This window comes from Kockiozyma suomiensis (genome assembly GCF_038497685.1).
Source record: "Kockiozyma suomiensis strain NRRL Y-17356 unplaced genomic scaffold V2V93scaffold_6, whole genome shotgun sequence".
Taxonomy (NCBI): Eukaryota; Fungi; Ascomycota; class Lipomycetes; order Lipomycetales; family Lipomycetaceae; genus Kockiozyma; species Kockiozyma suomiensis.
In genome coordinates this window covers 19,083-35,854 of record NW_027117669.1, presented here as the reverse complement: position 1 = coordinate 35,854, position 16,772 = coordinate 19,083, and the positions used below count along the sequence as shown (strand labels likewise).

Below are 16,772 nucleotides of genomic sequence, written 5' to 3'. Positions count from 1 at the left end.
AAAGTAGATTGTCCCTATTTATAGAGTAAATGGGGAGTATCTTAGTTAAGATAAATTAGCTCATTCATCTGCAATTTTAATGGTAAGAGTGGCTTAACCACAATTCAGCATTTACTGTGCGCCGCATCGTGCGTAACTAAACACATTGAACAGATTTACTTTAGAACAAGGAGTATAAAATTTTAGCCAGATCTCCACCACCACTTTGTTTTCTCACTATCTATTTTTGTTCTTAAATAGCTGGAATCTAAACGTCTGTGATCCGAGCAATGGGGAATGCTTTGACGCGTTTGGTGGTGAGTAATCTGTATGTTTATTGCAGCCTGTATAAATCTAACTGTTGATCTACAGGCGCGGCTATTTGGCTCAAGAGAGATCCGGTATGCATTCTGTACATGATGAGTGTATTTTTTTTGCATTTAGTGCTAATGCTTATCAAATAGGCTGCTGATGCTTGGCCTGGATGCTGCGGGAAAAACAAGTATGTGGCTAAATGTTACTCTCTTATACTAGTACTCGGCTAACCGTTTCTAATTAGCTATTTTATCTCGACTAAAACTTGGCGAAGCGTATGAGCTATAACGATACTGACTTTTGCCCAGAAAATTAACTGACTCTAATTGAAAAGGGGTTCAACCGTGCCAACAGTGGGATTCAACGTCGAATCCGTAACCTTTGGAGGTGTCAAATTCAACGTCTGGGTGAGTTGATTAATTCGTTTCTTTCTAATCAAACTGACTTTCGAATTGAAAAGGACGTTGGTGGACAAGATCAAATACGACCGCTATGGAGGCATTACTTCACAGGCACACAGGCCTTGATCTACGTGGTCGATAGTGCGGACCGCAGCCGTATATCAGAATCCAAACAAGAGCTGAACCGGATTCTATCCGACAGAGAAATGAAAAGGTGTATCGTGCTTGTATTTGCGAATAAACAAGACACAGAAGGAGCTCTGAGTGCACAGGAAGTTACCAGAGAGCTGGATTTGGATACAGTTGCTAGTGGACGACCGTGGACGGTTATGTCGTCGAATGCAAAAACAGGTGAAGGACTTGCAGAAGGATTAACGTGGATTAAAGAAAAAATGCCAAAAGGTGAAGATCGGTAGTATATAGAATGCCTAGCTTGCTCACAGTATACCTTATGTCTTGGCATCCTAATGAACAATCAGTTTTGACATGTATAAAACACATTGATAACAGGATACGGTTTAATGGCTTCATGTTTATACGTACAGCGTTTGAAGGATTTCGGCATCGTTTCTCAAATGTAGTAGCTGTTTACGGGTCGGCCATTTGACTCACCTAATAAAAAAGAATCGAACAGCATTTTTACTGTAATGAAAATAAACCATGGACACTGAAGCTAGCAAATAAAAAATAGAGACAAGAGTAAATAAAGAAAGATACAAAATAGTGCCAAAACTAAAAACTCCCAATACTTTGCACAGGTTTAAAACAATAAATGTTGATTGCCAAATCAATCTACAATCCTCACATAGTTGCTAGGAAAGCTTCCTATCGCTCCATTCAGTTCTCCCTCAGTCCACCCCTCTCCTGTGTTTCCTCCAGTCAATACAATCTTATCGCCTTCATGGATCGTCAACTCGACATCAGATCTTCCCTGGTAATCGTACAACGCAATAGCGTACTGTATCTTCTTTGCGCCCCGTTTAGGAGCAACTGCGGGTCCTTTCTTTTTCCCTGACATCATACTCGCTGTCGAAGACGAGATTGACGAAGTACGTGTCATATCAGGAACTAATTCAAGATAACTAAATGGAACTAAGCCTTCTGCCAGTCCATCTCGCACTAGAACCCAACCTGTTCCGTCGTGGGGCTCAAGAACTTCCAGCTCGTCTCCTGCTGAAAGCGAAATTTCACCGTCGCCGTTCGCACTATACGCAAACTTCGCGCGGGCTTCCTGTGTCTTTGGCGCAGAGTTCGGAAGTTCATAAGGATCCGAAGGTAGCGCTGTTGAACTTGCGTTCGACTTGGCTTTTCGTCGTCCAAAGCGGGACATTGAGTCTAACATTGAGGAAGTATGAGACGTAATCGAGTTTGTTGATCGTGGCATCATAACCGACGCACCATCATCGTCCGAGACGTTTCCGTTACCGTTAAAGCTTCCATTGCCATTGTTATTCTTCTTCTTACTTTTCTTGACCTTCATACCTGCACATTCAGCTGGAACTTTCATCTGACATTTGGCGTGACAGGTGTAGCCACAGCTGCGACATTTGAAGCCGTGTCTGGACAAACCCCAGATAGAATCATTACAGAACAAGCACGTAGTTGGAATCTTAAACGAAACACTTTTGAAATCATGCGGCTTGGTTCCCTTGATGATATCCCCAACAACAAGCTCCACAGTTTCTACTTCAACCTCAAGGGCAATGCGTTTTGTATCCGCAACAGACGCCTCTCTCTGAGCATTGATAAGTTTTGTAAAAACCTCATCGAAATTGCCTTTCGTGGGATCCTTAATAGCTTGCTCACGTAATTGATAAAGACCTTCAATATCGCCTCTCTTCTGCTCGACAGTTGCCCGTAGATCCATGATTCCGCGTCGAGATTTAGCAATTTTATTTCGCAAGTACGTCTGTGCAGCATCATCAACAATCATCTCATCATCGTCATGCCAGATTGGTGAAGGCTCATAGATGAAATCCGGAGGAGGCGCCCAATCAGCGACCGCATTATGACGCATGAACATAGCCGAGTCAAGAAAAGGGTCATTTAGTGAGATCGCATGTACAGATGCTTCCAGATGTTCTTTGCAGCGTTGCAGACAAGACAGCTCAACGTTTGAAGCCTGTGTCCAAATAGCATTAAGTTTTCGCACACGAGCTTCATTCAAATCTTGAACACTATCCAGAAGAGAAGGAACGTCTTGAAAGTAGTATTTGTCCTTGATTCGGTTGGCAACATTGATCGCAATAAGGTATGAGTTCTTTGCATTATTCATGTCAAGCTGATTTTGTTCAAAGTGACGTGTCGCCTTGGATTTACTGCTATCGAAAGACTTCTCAGCCTTGATTCGCGAGTTTTCAACGACCTGACAGGCTGCATCGTATTGCACTTTCATCTTCTTCAGTTCGGCATAAACTATCTCGCGCTCTTCATCTATCTTCTCGTTAAAGACCACATGCTATTTCGTCCTTCGTTAGCTCGTTCATTATGCAAACTAATCAGAATTATAAAAACCTTTTTTCTAAATTCTTCATATCTACTCTGTAAACCACGCAGCTGATCAGCGACCTGCAAGCTCATCTCGCTCGACAACCGATCATGCTCATTAGCCATATTCTCCGTCTGTGTGAGAATATCGGTCCATGTCACCAAGCTTGCTCTAAATTTGATAAAGTCAGAATCAAAGTTAGAAGCTTAAGGCGGAGAGCGACGTACGACTCGAGTGAACCGGGTGTAACCTGCGGTGTGTCACCAACCGACAGGGAAATACTCTTTTTTGCCTTCTTTTCAAAATACTTTTTTGTTAATGCCAAAAGTTTGACTGAGTATTCTTTTTCAAGTGTCGACCGCTCGCGATAAAACATTTGCAGATCTTCGAGCCATCGAATGCCGTTTCCGATCTGAAGTGGACATGATCAGCCGAAAGAACCCTCTTGGAAAAAGAGTATACTAAAAACAGAAAAGTCGCTACGTACCCATGCTTCAGTCACTTTGAAACCATCCTATAAATTACAGAACGACAGTTAATATCACAAATACAATTGATCATGAGGCTAAATCAGCGGTCCAGCAGCGAGAAATATAAGCATAAACAGTATGTACCTTCAACTCTGTGCCAAACGAAAGGCCATCCTCAATCTCATTCTCATCAACAGCTTCCATGATCCTAAACTGGAAAATATGATTTAGAAGATATAAAAGACTGTTTCCAGCTACTTTGCTCTGTCGCTATCTAGGGCTGTCGTCGACGACAAGTTGGAACTGGGCTGCTCATCGTAGATGCTGCAACTGCAATAATGATGATGTAGTTATGCAATTACCGGGTAACTTGGACCAAATTTTGGCAGGCAGAAAAACATACTAGAACATCGAATTGTTTTTACCCACATCGTGATCTGTCCACTGCAGCAATAGGACGAATTAAAAAAAAACAGTTTTTTAGCAAGTGTTTTACTGAGAGAATAACATTGAAGAATGGCTTGGGATACGCCTGCTAAGGCGACTGAGACATCGTCAGAGACACCGGATAAGACTAAAGAATCAAAGCCGGTACCAGAAACGACTACCAAACCATCACTCAGCTGGGCTGAAGAAGAAGATGATGAAGAACTTGATGATATGGCATCACCACTTATAGACGGCTCAGCGGAACCTCCGATTTCCTCACCGACTGCGCGTGGTGTGTCGCCTCCGCCGCTGACTGAGGAAGAAATGCTAAAGGCTGTCGAACAGGATGAGCACTATGTCAGTCTTGTTGAGAACGAGCATGAAGTGTTAGTGAAGCTGGCAGATCTGCAAGCGGATCCAAACTCGACTCTTTATTCAATTAAGAAATTTGAAGATCTTGGAATGTATGCATAATGTACCTGATACGTGCGAATTACCCAGGACTAACCTTTACTTTACATTTAGATCGGAAGAGTTGCTGAAGGGTTTGTATGGAATGAAATTTCAGAAGCCTTCCAAAATCCAGGAACGCGCGCTTCCATTGTTGTTGAATGATCCGTAAGTTACTATGTGTGAGAATCGTCTTGATTTCTTGCCCCGCGCTAACTGTAAAATTTCAGACCTCGAAACATGATAGGACAGTCGCAGTCCGGTACGGGAAAGACTGCGGCCTTTACGCTGACAATGTTGTCGCGCGTGAATCCAGATGAGCATGATGTGCAGGCGCTCTGTCTTGCGCCGTCGCGAGAGTTGGCAAGGCAGATTATGGATGTCGTGCGAGAGATGGGAAGGTATACAAAGATAACAACTGAATTCGCGATTCCAGGCGTGAGGCCACCTCGTGGACAGCAACTAACACAAAACATTATCGTTGGAACGCCGGGATCAGTACTGGATTTGATTATGCGCAGACAACTACCGTTGAATAAGGTTAAAGTGTTTGTGCTGGATGAGGCCGACAACATGATTGAAGGCCAAGGACATGGAGATCAGTGTATTCGAATTCGAAACTCGCTGCCTAAGGAAACACAGCTGGTGTTGTTTTCTGCGACCTTTCCCGATGAGGTTTCAGAGTATGCGCGGACGATTATCCCAAACGCAAATGAGATTCGACTGAAGACGAGCGAGCTGAACGTGAAGGCGATCAAGCAGTTGTACATGGACTGCCATGGAGAGCAGCACAAGTACGATGTGCTAGTGGAGCTTTATCATTTATTGACGGTGGGATCATCGATTATTTTCACGCGTACTCGAGCGACGGCAGACGAGATCCGGAGACGGATGACGGAAGATGGTCACAAAGTGAGTGTGCTTCATGGACAGTTTGAAGGATTTGAACGAGACCAGATTCTTGATGATTTCCGAGCCGGACGCAGCAAGGTTCTCGTGACTACGAATGTGCTTGCGCGCGGTATAGATGTGCCGTCAGTGTCGATGGTTATCAACTACGATATGCCGACGACGCAGAGTGGCGAGGCAGACCCACAGACGTATCTGCATCGAATTGGACGGACAGGACGGTTTGGGCGCGTGGGAGTGTCGATATCATTTATAGGAGATGAGCGGTCGCGGGAGGTGCTGGAGGATATTGAAGCCTACTTTGGGATCCAGATGATTGCAGTGCCGACGAACGACTGGGACACGGTTGAAAAGATATTGAAAAAGGCGCTGAAGGGCGTGCGCTTAAGCTGAGTCTGAGTGATTGAGATAAGAGAGGATGGTGTTATTCATGTAGCTACAAAGAAAATTCAATTGTTGCTGTTATTACTAATATACACTGCAATATATTACATACTCAGACTGATTTAAGGTTAGGGCTAAGTGTTGATGCCGCATCAGGGGAAGTTCGCGCGCACGGCTTGGTCCATTCCAGAGAGAATGCCGGAGTCAGAGAGCGTGGGATAGAATTCGACGACGATAGAATAGTCGGATGAAGAAATCGGTCAAGAAACTCGTAGAGAACTCAACTACGGTCGCGAACAATGCGAATAGGCTCAAACAGGCAGTTATTCGCAGTCCAAAAATAGCCAGATTGAGAAATATCCACAACGCGCAGATATTAGAGTTTACTGTCAAAGAACTTTAAAATTCGAGGCAGAAATAAACACACAAAAATTTGAACGGGCCGAATTGCTACAGAGACTTTCTTGGCTCGGCTTTTTCTGGCTTCCTTTTAATCTCCTGTACTTCCTCCTCCTGTTCTTCCTCCTCATTCTTCATCTTTCGCAATGAAATTCCTCGCCACCGCAATCCTCGCTGCTGCTGCCACTGCGGTATCATCTGTCGCCGCCCTCAACCCAATCGAAGTCAAAGGCAATGGTACGCATTGGTTTACTTTATTCCAAGCATTCCCTCCCTCGGTGACCCTTATCTGACTCCTATTCCTAGCATTCTTCGACTCCGTCACAGGCGAACGCTTCTACATCAGAGGTATCTCTCTCTTATCATTTTTATCTTCCCTAGTCCTCTTCTCTGACTCTTCTGTAGGTGTCGACTACCAACCGCCCGACGCAAATGGAGACACCGCTGACCCTCTCAAGGACTACGATGTCTGCTCCCGGGATGTGCCCTACCTTAAGAATCTTGGCCTCAACACTATCCGCGTCTACCACGTCGACAACTCCGCTGACCACTCAGAGTGCATGCAGCTTCTCGAGGATAACGACATCTACCTTGTCCTCGACGTAGCCACCGCCGATCAGTCCATCTCCCGCGACTACCCCATGTACTCCTACAATTACGTCCTCGCTCAGCACAATTTCGCTACCATTGACGTTTTCCAGAACTACACCAACCTCCTCGCCTTTGTTGCCGCCAACGAGGTCGTTAACGATGTGAACTCCACAAACACTGCAACTGTCCTCAAGGCTGTCATCCGTGACATGCGCGCCTATATCAAGGCCATGGACTATCGCTCTATTCCCGTCGGTTATGCTGCTGCTGATGTTGAGGAGAACCGTTACCAGCTTGCCCACTACCTTAACTGCGGCGATGAGGATACTCGTGCCGAGTTCTTTGCCATTAACGACTATTCTTGGTGTGGCTCCTCGTCCTTTAGTGTCTCGGGATATAGCACCAAGGTTAAGAACTTTAGCAACTACTCGCTCCCCATCTTCTTCTCTGAATTTGGCTGCAATCTTGTCCAGCCTCGCCCCTTCACTGAAGTTGCTTCTATTTACTCGACCCAGATGTCTTCTGTCTTTTCTGGTGGTCTGGTATACGAGTACGTCCAGGAAGTCAACGACTACGGTCTCGTCAACGTCACTGCTGGCTCCGACGAAGTTACCGTCCTTACTGACTACAACAACCTCAAGGCTATGCTTGCTAAAACTGATGACCCTTCTGGAACTGGCAACTACAAGACCAGCAACAAGGCTTCCGAGTGCCCTGACTATGTTGCTGGTCTCTGGGAAGCTAGCAACACTTTGCCTGATCTCCCCGAGGAGGCTTCGGCTTACATGACTGATGGTGCCGGCACTCCTCTTGGTACTGATGGACCATCTAACCAGTGGACTCCCGCTAACTCAGACGACGGCGACGCTTCTCTCACGGGCAGCCAGTCCGCTGGTACTTCGTCAGCTAGATCTGGTTCGTCTTCTGCCGGCTCCTCTTCGGCTATCGCGACCACAACTGGTGGCTCGTCTTCTTCATCTTCCGCTTCCTCTGCGGCCTCGTCGGCTGCTACATCATCGTCGGCTGCCAATGCCAACTTGGGGCATGCTCAGAGTGCTGTCTCCTTTGCTATGCCTGCAGCAGCAGTTGTCGTCTGCTTTATCTTTGGCCTGGCTGTTTTCTGAGTGTCTCCAATTATAAACCCTTCTATTGTCACCTTTGTAAAGATTCAAGAAGCATTACCCTCGTTCTTTTTTTTTCCCGCTATTACTTTTGCGTTTGATTTGGTGTTATTGATGGACGTTCATATTTGTCCACGCTGTAGGAAAATACGCAGATTGGATGAGCTTGTTGCTATTGTACTTTTAGTTCTAGTATTCCCCTTTTATTCTAGAGTTTGACAAGAGATTGGTTCGTTTACTTCTATGATTCTATGTTTTTGTAAGAAAGAATAAAGTATAAATATAAATGATGAAATATTAAATGATCTCAGATATTAGAAAGAGAGCACAGTGTGTTTACAAAGAACAAAATAAAATAAACGCTTGTGTACAAATATCATGCGCTTAAGAGACCAGTCTGACTGGGCCTAAACCATTCCTTTGCCAAGTCATCCCAAACTTCCTCGGCAATCTGCCGACTGGCCTCTCGGCTGACTGTGGACTTTGCTTCAATATACACTTTAAGCTTAGGTTCTGTGCCGCTTCCGCGGATGGTTACGCGAATGGTGGAGTCAAGAGCAAACGTAATCATCTCCGACGATTTTGAGACGGGAAGAACGGGTTGGTGATCTAGGGTTGATGAGTCGTATCCAACAGTAAGGTCGCGCCAGTATGTTACTTTACGGGCACCAACGGAGACTGGGTACTTATATACTGACAAGGATGTGGATTCTAAATGTTCTGAGCTGTCGGCGTCGGATGAAGATGGAGAGGAGGAGTTCATAGTGCGAATATATCGAAAAATTGATGCCGTCACGCGAGGGTCAAGCGCAACGTAGTAACTGTTTTTATCTTCAAAGTAGCCGTATTTGCTGTAGATTTGCTCTAACACAATAATGATGCCTTGTGCTCGGGTCATCTCTGTTCCGGAGACGGTGTCCTCAATCCAGCGCAAAAGCTTGAGAAACATAAGCATGGCTCCAATGCCATCTTTATCGTGAATACCGGGAAACATGTAGCCGATTGCCTCCTCAAACGCGAAGATAACATTATATCCTTGCGCTTCGAGTTCGATAGCTCGGTTACCAAGCCATTTAAAACCTGTTAATGTTTCCTCGTAGTAAAATCCCTCAGTCTCTGCAAGAGAGCGCAAGATTTGCGAAGAAGCAGTCGAATTTAGCATTGCAACTTTAGCACGTTCGGCGGGCGGCAACGGCCTCACGATGGTATGAAAGAGAAAGTATGCAAATAGAATACCAAGCTCATTGCCAGTCAGTTGCATCCATTTGCCATCAGCACCCATAACTGCGGCACTAAATCTGTCGGCATCGGGATCGTTTGCCATTACAAGAGAAATTCCAAGTTCCTGAGCAGCGGCAATGACAAGCTTAAGTGCGCCTTTCTCTTCTGGGTTTGGAAAATCGACAGTGGGAAAATCCGGGTCTGGCGTGGCTTGCGAAGAAACGACAAACATGTTTACATCCGGACGAGCGCCAAGTAGCGAAGCTGCTCGGTATGCGTAGGGAAGACCGACTCCATGCATAGGCGTGTACATGAATCGCATCAGCGGATTGATGCGAGTGGAGCCAGCTAAAGTTTTAAGTTGAGCATAATATTTATCGGCGACCTCTTTCAGCGGACGATGGACGAGGCCGCTGTGGTCAACAAGAGTCTTATCCCAGACCCAGGGTTTGTAGTTGTTTTCAATCTGAGCAGCGATGCCCTTGTCGTGCGGACTGACAATCTGGCAACCATTGGCCCAGTAGACCTTGTAGCCGTTCGCCGAGGCCGGATTATGCGATGCCGTAACCATAACTCCGCAGGCAGCATTAAGACGTACGACAGCGAAGGGCACAAGGGGAGTGTGAACTAGCTCGTCTAGGAAGTAGACGGTGAAGCCACGGGTGATGAAGGCGCAGGCGGTGAGGCGAGCAAAGGCGTCGCTCTCGTGGCGGTGATCATGGCCAATAACAATGCCACGAGCCAGGGCGTCGGGGACGGCTTCGGAGACATACACAGCAAGGCCTTGAGAAGCCTGCAAGACGGTGAGTTCGTTCATGCGCGAGAAGCCAGCTTCAAGTTTTGCTCGAAGACCGGCAGTGCCGAACTGGATGGGCGTGCGTAGACGACGATCAAGTTCAGCAACATTTCCAGCCGCCAGCAATTCAGTGATCTGCTTTCGAGTAGGCTCATTCTGTAGAACACGTGAAAGTTAGCGAAGGCGGCCAATAAAAGAAAGAAGGAGGTGCGGACCTGGTCCAGTGCCAGCCAGTCGTCAGCGAGCTCCCTAATGGACTTGAGCGACTGCGGCATAGTGAACAGAACGCACAAGATCTGCTTCTGAACTCGAACTGCTGCAGCGACTGAAGAGGCGGCGACAGAGGAGATATCGGCAAAGACGACATCTGTGGTGACTTTCATGCGGAGGAGAGCAGTCACGTGATCTGGACTGTAGTAGCCGCTGAGCTACTCGACCACTCTGGCTCAATACATCAAAAATTATACGAAGAGAAATAATGCTCGAGCCGGCATCGGCAAACGCGTCGATATCATTCACCCATGTTGCATACGACCCCGCGGATCCACTGGCAGTCTTCTTTGCCTGGGCTTCGCTCGTGCCGCAGACTATTGGCGTGCTCTATGTTGCTCTCATCCTCAGTCGCCGCGAGGCAGAGACCCTGCTCGTGCTTGCCGGACAGACAGCTTGTGAGGCGGCGAATATAATCCTGAAGTGGCTATTGGCTCAAGAGCGGCCTCAATGTAAGTCTGAGCGTGTTGTGAATATATTGTGAATATATTGTGGCTAATCGAGACAGATGGTTCGCAATTTGGCTACGGCATGCCCTCGGCGCATGCTCAGTTTATGGCTTTCAATGCGACTTATATCTCCTTGTGGATGTATTTGAGGTGCGCTGTTTGTCTTTTATCAAAAGAAAGCTGGCACTGACTGATTAGTACAGAGCGCGCCATTTCTCGTCTTTTAAGCGCAAGTACCGCGCTCTTGGCCTCTACATCCTCTCCCTTCTTGTGTGCATCTCGCGGGTATATCTTTCATACCATACTACCAAACAAGTTCTCGTCGGCTACATTGTCGGGGTCCTCCTCGCAGTGCTGTACTTCTTCCTTGTCGTTTTCCTGCGTGAAATTGGCATTGTAGACTTTGCGCTGGACTCGCCGCTTTTCAGAGCTTTTTACATTAAAGATACCGCGCACTATAGGAACTTTGTAAGCGACGAACACGCTGCTTGGCTTGCTTTGCGTCCAAGAAACACTTATGCGAGCAAGTTCACGAACCTTGAGAAGAAGCCATGTAAAACTATTGTCGTTGCCGAGTCGCGCAAAGAGCGATGATATCACAAATATACATTTAGACGTTGCTAATCTAATAGACCTGCTATATTATATTTCTTTATTGCTCCCCATTTTTATTTGTCTGCTTAATCCAATTATTACTGCAAGTACATTTTGAGACGCGTCCAGATTGATCACGTGTAGAACTATTTCCACCTGACTGTACCCTAACCATTATCCAAGTCATGGCAACACCAACGCCTCAGTTTCTTACTCTTCACGAACTACACAGCACCCTCAGTCCAGTGTAACCAACCCTCACTTTGTTTACAGACGCGTGTATATCCTGCGAGAACGCGACTCTGATACACAGCTGCTTCTCCCCAGCTATTTGATCCGTTAGTCGGTGTTAGGTACCGTCGTGGTATGTCTCTTCACATCGTCCTGCTGTTTGCTGTGTTATGATGTTGTTATCACCAGCTAATCATCCTTTTCCTTCCCAGATCCCATCTTTAACTGCATATTGAAAAACGCAAATGTCGCATCAAGAACAATCCTCTGAGACTGCTCAGGAAAAGGTTGTTATCACGGCAACCCCCGTCCATGTCCGCCGTCCTCCTGCTTCCTCTACTGCCTCTTTCAACGCCCCTTCTTCCGCGAACGGTGCCTTATCGGCTTCGGCACAGCAGAGTGAGCATATGCTCATTGACTCTAGCGTGGCTGAGGCAGCTCTCGCTACTATTGCGACTGATCCTGCATTCAACGAGTCTTCGGCTCAAATCTCCTCTTCTCTGCGTGTCCATGACGCTGAGCGCGCGCTAGCTCAAGCTGTGCAGGCCTCACAGCCTGTCCCTCTTCAGCCCCAGCAGCTGCAGTTGCTCCAACAGCAACAGCAACAGCACCAGCAGCAACAGCACCGGCAGCAACAGCAGAATGAATTGGCATCATCTGCAAGACTTTGCAACAGATGCAAATCGCGTAAGCCTGACGCTTCGTTTGTAAAACCACCAGGTCGCGAAGGATACTACAAATTCTGCGAGTCATGCCGCGAACAAAGTAGGCAGCACACGTCTGACACTCGCAAGCGGAAGCGAGAATCAGAAATCGCGGGTGTTGCTACTAGCGTGCTAGGGGGTGGCAACTCAGTCACTGGCGGCAGTGTTATTGCCGCTAGCGACGCTACAGAAAATAATGGAGGTGGAATGGGCAGTGGTAGTGGTGCTGATCCTTACATCATTAAAGACTACGCAGACCTGGTTCGTCTTTTCCCTACACCTGGTAGGGCTATTGACGACGACCACACCATCACTGTGGATCCTGAGATCACGGGAGGACTGACACACGTTCCACTCCACCAAAAGTCGTTTATCTTACAGTCCAGTGTTTCCCTAGACGGTGGACTGACTACTATTGACGATATGCTTAAAGGCATCAGCGGTGAGCCAACGGAACTTTTCAAAACAGTAATCCAGCGTATCTATGATATCTCTGGTTACTATTTTGCTCGTCGCGCTCGTACAAAGTCCCCAAAAAGCTACCGAATTCAGTATGTATGCTCTCAAGTTGCCGACACATCCAACAACAGAAACCCTTTCAAGCCCGCCAAACGTGCTCGTGCTCGAAGAGAGCTTTATAATTGTCATGGACGTCTCATTCTCGCGGCCTCTTATGTTGACCATAGTGTCGTAATTAAATACACTCATCAGATTGTTCACGGCCCAGCAACGAGACGCCGTTATCTTTCGGATGAAGTCAAGGCACATATCTTGCGAAACCGCGATAAGCCTCTTTCCGAAATTTTTTCATCTATTCGCGAACTTGGTCCTGAAGCTGGTACTGAATCCGAGCTCGCCAGCGTCACGCGTAAACAAGTTTATATTTTTTTGAAGCGGTATGACGAAGCCGAGCGAAATGGACGGGAACTCTCTAATGTAGGTCCAGAGGATGATCGCTATCAACGGGAATTGCCTGAAAACGGGAAAGAAGGAGAGCATGACGCTACCCAGCAGTATACGGGTGCTGATCTAATTTTTGATAGTATTTCAGGTGCTACATAAGCCCTACCTTGTACAACAATACATGATTTTAGGATTATTTGCAAGTCCGTTAACTATATTACATGTCTCAATATCTTACATATTAAATACTTCACGACTCGGCAAGAGGATTAGCATGGATCGTGACGTTTTTTATATAAACTGGTTGAAGTGGGCGATTCTTTTTGTCGCATTTTAGGTTCTCTAGCTCTGTTAGTGTCGTATCCTGGCCATCGATAACCTTGCCGAAAACTGTGTATGCTCCATCTAAATGGTTATGCTTGTCGTAAATCTGAATTATACGTCAGTTTACAAACTTGCATAGCAGGAAGAAATACGTACTATAAAGAACTGGCTTCCGTTTGTATTGGGGCCAGAATTTGCCATTGATACCACGCCCTATCATATCATACATGTGAATATTTACAATCCTTCTGGATAAAAACCTGAGTGCCTTACCCGTGCATTATGGCGCAATCCCGGTCGAATCTCGTCATCGAATTTGCCTCCCCATATAGATTCTCCCCCTTTGCCTGTGCCGGTCGGATCTCCCATTTGCACCATAAATCCTGGTATATTTCGATGAATTTTTGTATTATTATACGTGCCTTGTGCACAGTGGGCTAAAAAATTCTAGCACATGCTGTTAAACGATGTCAAAGTAGCTTTAAATACTTGCGATACTTACTTCACATGTTTTAGGCACTGAGCCGCAGAAAAGCTCTAGTTTCAGATCGCCTAGATCTGTATGTAGCTACAAAAGAATGTTCAACAAATTGAATATGTTTTCTATCTCAGCTAGGTTATACATACAGTAACTGACATAACTGGCTTGTCGAGCGGAACTGGAAGAGAAGTCGGTTGAGGATTAAAAATTCAGGAGGTACATTCCCAACTGTATCTGCCAGCGCCGCCAAGTTATTTTTCTGTTATTGTATTTGATTTGCTTCAAGCTTCTCCGCCACCACTATGGCAATACCTTTGAAAAACATCCCAATATTCGGGGGGGCCATGAGAATATCGATCCCCGATGGATTTATTGATGCAAGCGAGCTCCGCCAAATTCCAGATAATCAAGAAGTTTTTGTTTCTACAGCATCAAGCACTTCGCAAGACGACAGCATTATCATCGAGTTGGTTGAGCGCCTAGTCCAAGAGTCTGATCAATTGGCCGTACTGTCCCATCTTGATGAAATATTAGAAATAAATAGTCCTGGATATAGATTTGGAGAAGATATTGATAAGAGAGAGGATTTGGTAACTTCTATCGCCTCGCCGCGAGCACTGTATGTGACCTGACTTTTTACGTCATGCCTGATAATAACCGCTCTATAGACCTTCAGCTTTGTCATATTTAATAGTCGACTCGCGGTTAGCTCAAAAATGGGCAACTACAATGTCAGCAAAGCCTATGTATCTTTCCCTGGCTCTCGTTGTCGTGCGGATAAAGTCTCCTATCGAGACAGACGTACTAATCACTCTAAATTCTGGCCATGATACTCAAGAGCATCCTGTTATGAGCGAAGAGCAAGCATATCTTACTGATGCTTTGAGAAAATTGGCGACAGCAGTTGTCGGGAGTTTAGAGGTTGTCAATTGGGGTTTGTTTGGAGAAGAATAGCTGCCATATACAGTCTAGATGGTCTTACCTTCCCACTGCCCGCAGACTATGGAGTATGTGTGAAATTACACTCACCGCACAATACTATAAGAAGCGCCTGATGAATTCATTTCAGATAAAACCATGACAGCAAGACGGCAGAGGATTTGCATTGAGTTTGTCAGCAATCCGCGCAATATGGCTTCAAGAGACATGCCTCGAATCATCTTAAGTTTTGAGACCCCTATTATGTTAACTGATTTATTGCGTAGCTGTGATCGGGTCATGCGGAGCTCAAACATTGCAGTTTTTGATAATGCGCTACTGGTCACTAAGGCTATAATTTCTTGCGTAGTTACACATGTTTTCCGAACGAAATACGTCGTCTCAAGATTTTGATCCTTAATCATGCATTTCGGACTGCAATCTCGCTATATAAATTTGAAGCAATTATCTCATTTGTGTCAATAGCCATCTAATTCATCCCTGGTCTCCTCAAATTTAAAGCAGTCATCCGTTAACGACATTGACATTTAACTTAAACCCTTCTCGAAAAGAGACGATACGACTACCAGATCATGGCCTAACGAAACGTGTACATGCCAATGAAATATTTTTATCGGGTCATTAATATTTTTCAGAATCTCAAACTATGACTTAATATGATCAATTCTCTATTACAATTGACTAAAATTGTAAAAAATAAAAAATTTCGACAGCTGCAGGATTCGAACCTACGCGCGGGAACCGCATTTGATGAACTCGAATTAAAATTCAAGTCAAACGCCTTAACCACTCGGCCAAGCTGTCGTCACTCTATCTAAAGTAAATTTAAAACAAGCCTAAGGTTGCAGTCATTTACATAATATACCTAATTTTAATAATAATCAATTGCCTATCTTGTTAGATAGTAGGGTAAGCAATAACTTTAAACTCCCACCTAGTTGCTTCCAGCAGGCCATTTCAACCTTATTAGCACCAGTTAAATTAACAAACCACCAAATGAAAGAGATAACAACGCAGCAGATATAGCATACATTTAATTCCAATAACCCAACGCCGACTTTAAATAGATACATGTGTGCGTGAGAAAGCGCGATCCTTAGGGAAATCAAACGCAACACATAAATTAACAAAAGACCCAAAATGGAATGCCCGAAATAAAACCCCCCCATCTAGTCCATAAAGACTACCACTAGTCCATGCAATGAGAATATGCAGGGAATGGAAGTGGAGCGAAGTGAGATCTATCACTTAACGTTGCAAAGCAGCTCCACTTCAAGAATATATTTCCCTTCTTTATACTTCTCCGACGGCTCATAAGCATGGTCGTACTTCCAGCCAACGCAAGCATTGCAATGCCGACAATGAATGTCACGGACAGTGTGCTCGCCTGTAGTCATCGTTCGATTTTCGGGATTCCCTTCCGTCACATTGACACTGGCAGGAAGTTAGCAAACAGCCTACAAACTTAGAGCAGTACCCATCATACACTTTCTCAAATAAGTACGCCTTGCCATGCTGGCCTCGAAATTGCTACAATAGAATTAGAATCTGTGGAGAAAATGAAGCAACTATGCAGACTCACTCGAGAGATTATGTCATGGTAATTGGAGAGATGAGTGTTGCACGCCTTGCAGCCGTAGACACGACTATCTTCCAGAAATACGTTGTATTTGAGACCCATTAGCAGCAATAAGCGCAAGCCTACGCCCAAGAGCAAAATCTGGAAGCGAACTTAGTACGGCTATATCGGGAGGTATACAGATTCGAGAGGGAGAGGAGCAGGGTGGTGGCTTGGGAGCAACGGTTGGGAGTCAGCTCTGGTCACATTACCGAGGACCTTGTACTCAGCGTCACCTGCCCTAGGCTTATTTGTACTCTTATTTAGTTAATAGTTACCCGGCTACGGTTGCCTCTGCCATCGACA

At 45.6% G+C, this 16,772-nt stretch overlaps 10 protein-coding genes and 1 non-coding gene across 11 annotated transcripts; 6 read left to right on the top strand and 5 right to left on the bottom strand.

Moving 5' to 3' along the window:
• Positions 1–68: 68 nt before the first annotated feature.
• V2V93DRAFT_368352 (ADP-ribosylation factor family-domain-containing protein) lies at positions 69–1,393 on the top strand. The gene is made up of 6 exons (XM_066909775.1): positions 69–296; positions 352–380; positions 444–481; positions 539–569; positions 629–701; positions 755–1,393. The coding sequence occupies exons 1-6, from the start codon at positions 270–272 to the stop codon at positions 1,109–1,111; spliced, it is 555 nt and encodes a 184-aa protein (XP_066765959.1). The 5' UTR covers positions 69–269; the 3' UTR covers positions 1,112–1,393.
• Positions 1,220–3,933, bottom strand: V2V93DRAFT_368349 (uncharacterized protein). Its single transcript, XM_066909774.1, has 5 exons — positions 3,798–3,933; positions 3,671–3,697; positions 3,411–3,595; positions 3,210–3,354; positions 1,220–3,153 (listed from the first exon to the last, which is right to left on the bottom strand). The coding sequence occupies exons 1-5, from the start codon at positions 3,855–3,857 to the stop codon at positions 1,483–1,485; spliced, it is 2,088 nt and encodes a 695-aa protein (XP_066765958.1). The 5' UTR covers positions 3,858–3,933; the 3' UTR covers positions 1,220–1,482.
• Positions 3,934–3,980: 47 nt separating this feature from the next.
• On the top strand, positions 3,981–5,946 carry V2V93DRAFT_400206 (P-loop containing nucleoside triphosphate hydrolase protein). Its single transcript, XM_066912574.1, has 3 exons — positions 3,981–4,546; positions 4,608–4,700; positions 4,763–5,946. Exons 1-3 carry the CDS (start codon positions 4,170–4,172, stop codon positions 5,832–5,834), a joined length of 1,542 nt encoding a protein of 513 aa, XP_066765957.1. The 5' UTR covers positions 3,981–4,169; the 3' UTR covers positions 5,835–5,946.
• Positions 5,947–6,191: 245 nt separating this feature from the next.
• Positions 6,192–8,281, top strand: V2V93DRAFT_368345 (Glucanosyltransferase-domain-containing protein). The gene is made up of 3 exons (XM_066909773.1): positions 6,192–6,461; positions 6,531–6,572; positions 6,630–8,281. The coding sequence occupies exons 1-3, from the start codon at positions 6,371–6,373 to the stop codon at positions 7,937–7,939; spliced, it is 1,443 nt and encodes a 480-aa protein (XP_066765956.1). The 5' UTR covers positions 6,192–6,370; the 3' UTR covers positions 7,940–8,281.
• V2V93DRAFT_400204 (uncharacterized protein) lies at positions 8,212–10,290 on the bottom strand. Its single transcript, XM_066912573.1, has 2 exons — positions 10,169–10,290; positions 8,212–10,109 (listed from the first exon to the last, which is right to left on the bottom strand). Exons 1-2 carry the CDS (start codon positions 10,226–10,228, stop codon positions 8,313–8,315), a joined length of 1,857 nt encoding a protein of 618 aa, XP_066765955.1. The 5' UTR covers positions 10,229–10,290; the 3' UTR covers positions 8,212–8,312.
• A 127-nt stretch (positions 10,291–10,417) lies between these two features.
• On the top strand, positions 10,418–11,368 carry V2V93DRAFT_368341 (uncharacterized protein). The gene is made up of 3 exons (XM_066909772.1): positions 10,418–10,675; positions 10,732–10,822; positions 10,876–11,368. Exons 1-3 carry the CDS (start codon positions 10,432–10,434, stop codon positions 11,264–11,266), a joined length of 726 nt encoding a protein of 241 aa, XP_066765954.1. The 5' UTR covers positions 10,418–10,431; the 3' UTR covers positions 11,267–11,368.
• Positions 11,369–11,495: 127 nt separating this feature from the next.
• On the top strand, positions 11,496–13,311 carry V2V93DRAFT_368339 (uncharacterized protein). Its single transcript, XM_066909771.1, has 2 exons — positions 11,496–11,630; positions 11,710–13,311. The coding sequence occupies exon 2, from the start codon at positions 11,743–11,745 to the stop codon at positions 13,261–13,263; it is 1,521 nt and encodes a 506-aa protein (XP_066765953.1). The 5' UTR covers positions 11,496–11,630; positions 11,710–11,742; the 3' UTR covers positions 13,264–13,311.
• Positions 13,226–14,270, bottom strand: V2V93DRAFT_368337 (peptidyl-prolyl cis-trans isomerase-like 3). The gene is made up of 5 exons (XM_066909770.1): positions 14,056–14,270; positions 13,931–13,996; positions 13,702–13,875; positions 13,585–13,641; positions 13,226–13,534 (listed from the first exon to the last, which is right to left on the bottom strand). Exons 1-5 carry the CDS (start codon positions 14,065–14,067, stop codon positions 13,355–13,357), a joined length of 489 nt encoding a protein of 162 aa, XP_066765952.1. The 5' UTR covers positions 14,068–14,270; the 3' UTR covers positions 13,226–13,354.
• On the top strand, positions 14,041–14,899 carry V2V93DRAFT_213488 (uncharacterized protein). The gene is made up of 2 exons (XM_066907028.1): positions 14,041–14,528; positions 14,578–14,899. The coding sequence occupies exons 1-2, from the start codon at positions 14,212–14,214 to the stop codon at positions 14,861–14,863; spliced, it is 603 nt and encodes a 200-aa protein (XP_066765951.1). The 5' UTR covers positions 14,041–14,211; the 3' UTR covers positions 14,864–14,899.
• A 656-nt stretch (positions 14,900–15,555) lies between these two features.
• Positions 15,556–15,652, bottom strand: V2V93DRAFT_t27. The gene has a single exon. It is a non-coding gene; the product is annotated as a tRNA-Ser (tRNA).
• A 62-nt stretch (positions 15,653–15,714) lies between these two features.
• On the bottom strand, positions 15,715–16,619 carry V2V93DRAFT_368333 (Yippee/Mis18). The gene is made up of 4 exons (XM_066909769.1): positions 16,431–16,619; positions 16,335–16,378; positions 15,880–16,282; positions 15,715–15,810 (listed from the first exon to the last, which is right to left on the bottom strand). The coding sequence occupies exons 1-3, from the start codon at positions 16,527–16,529 to the stop codon at positions 16,093–16,095; spliced, it is 333 nt and encodes a 110-aa protein (XP_066765950.1). The 5' UTR covers positions 16,530–16,619; the 3' UTR covers positions 15,715–15,810; positions 15,880–16,092.
• Positions 16,620–16,772: the final 153 nt, after the last annotated feature.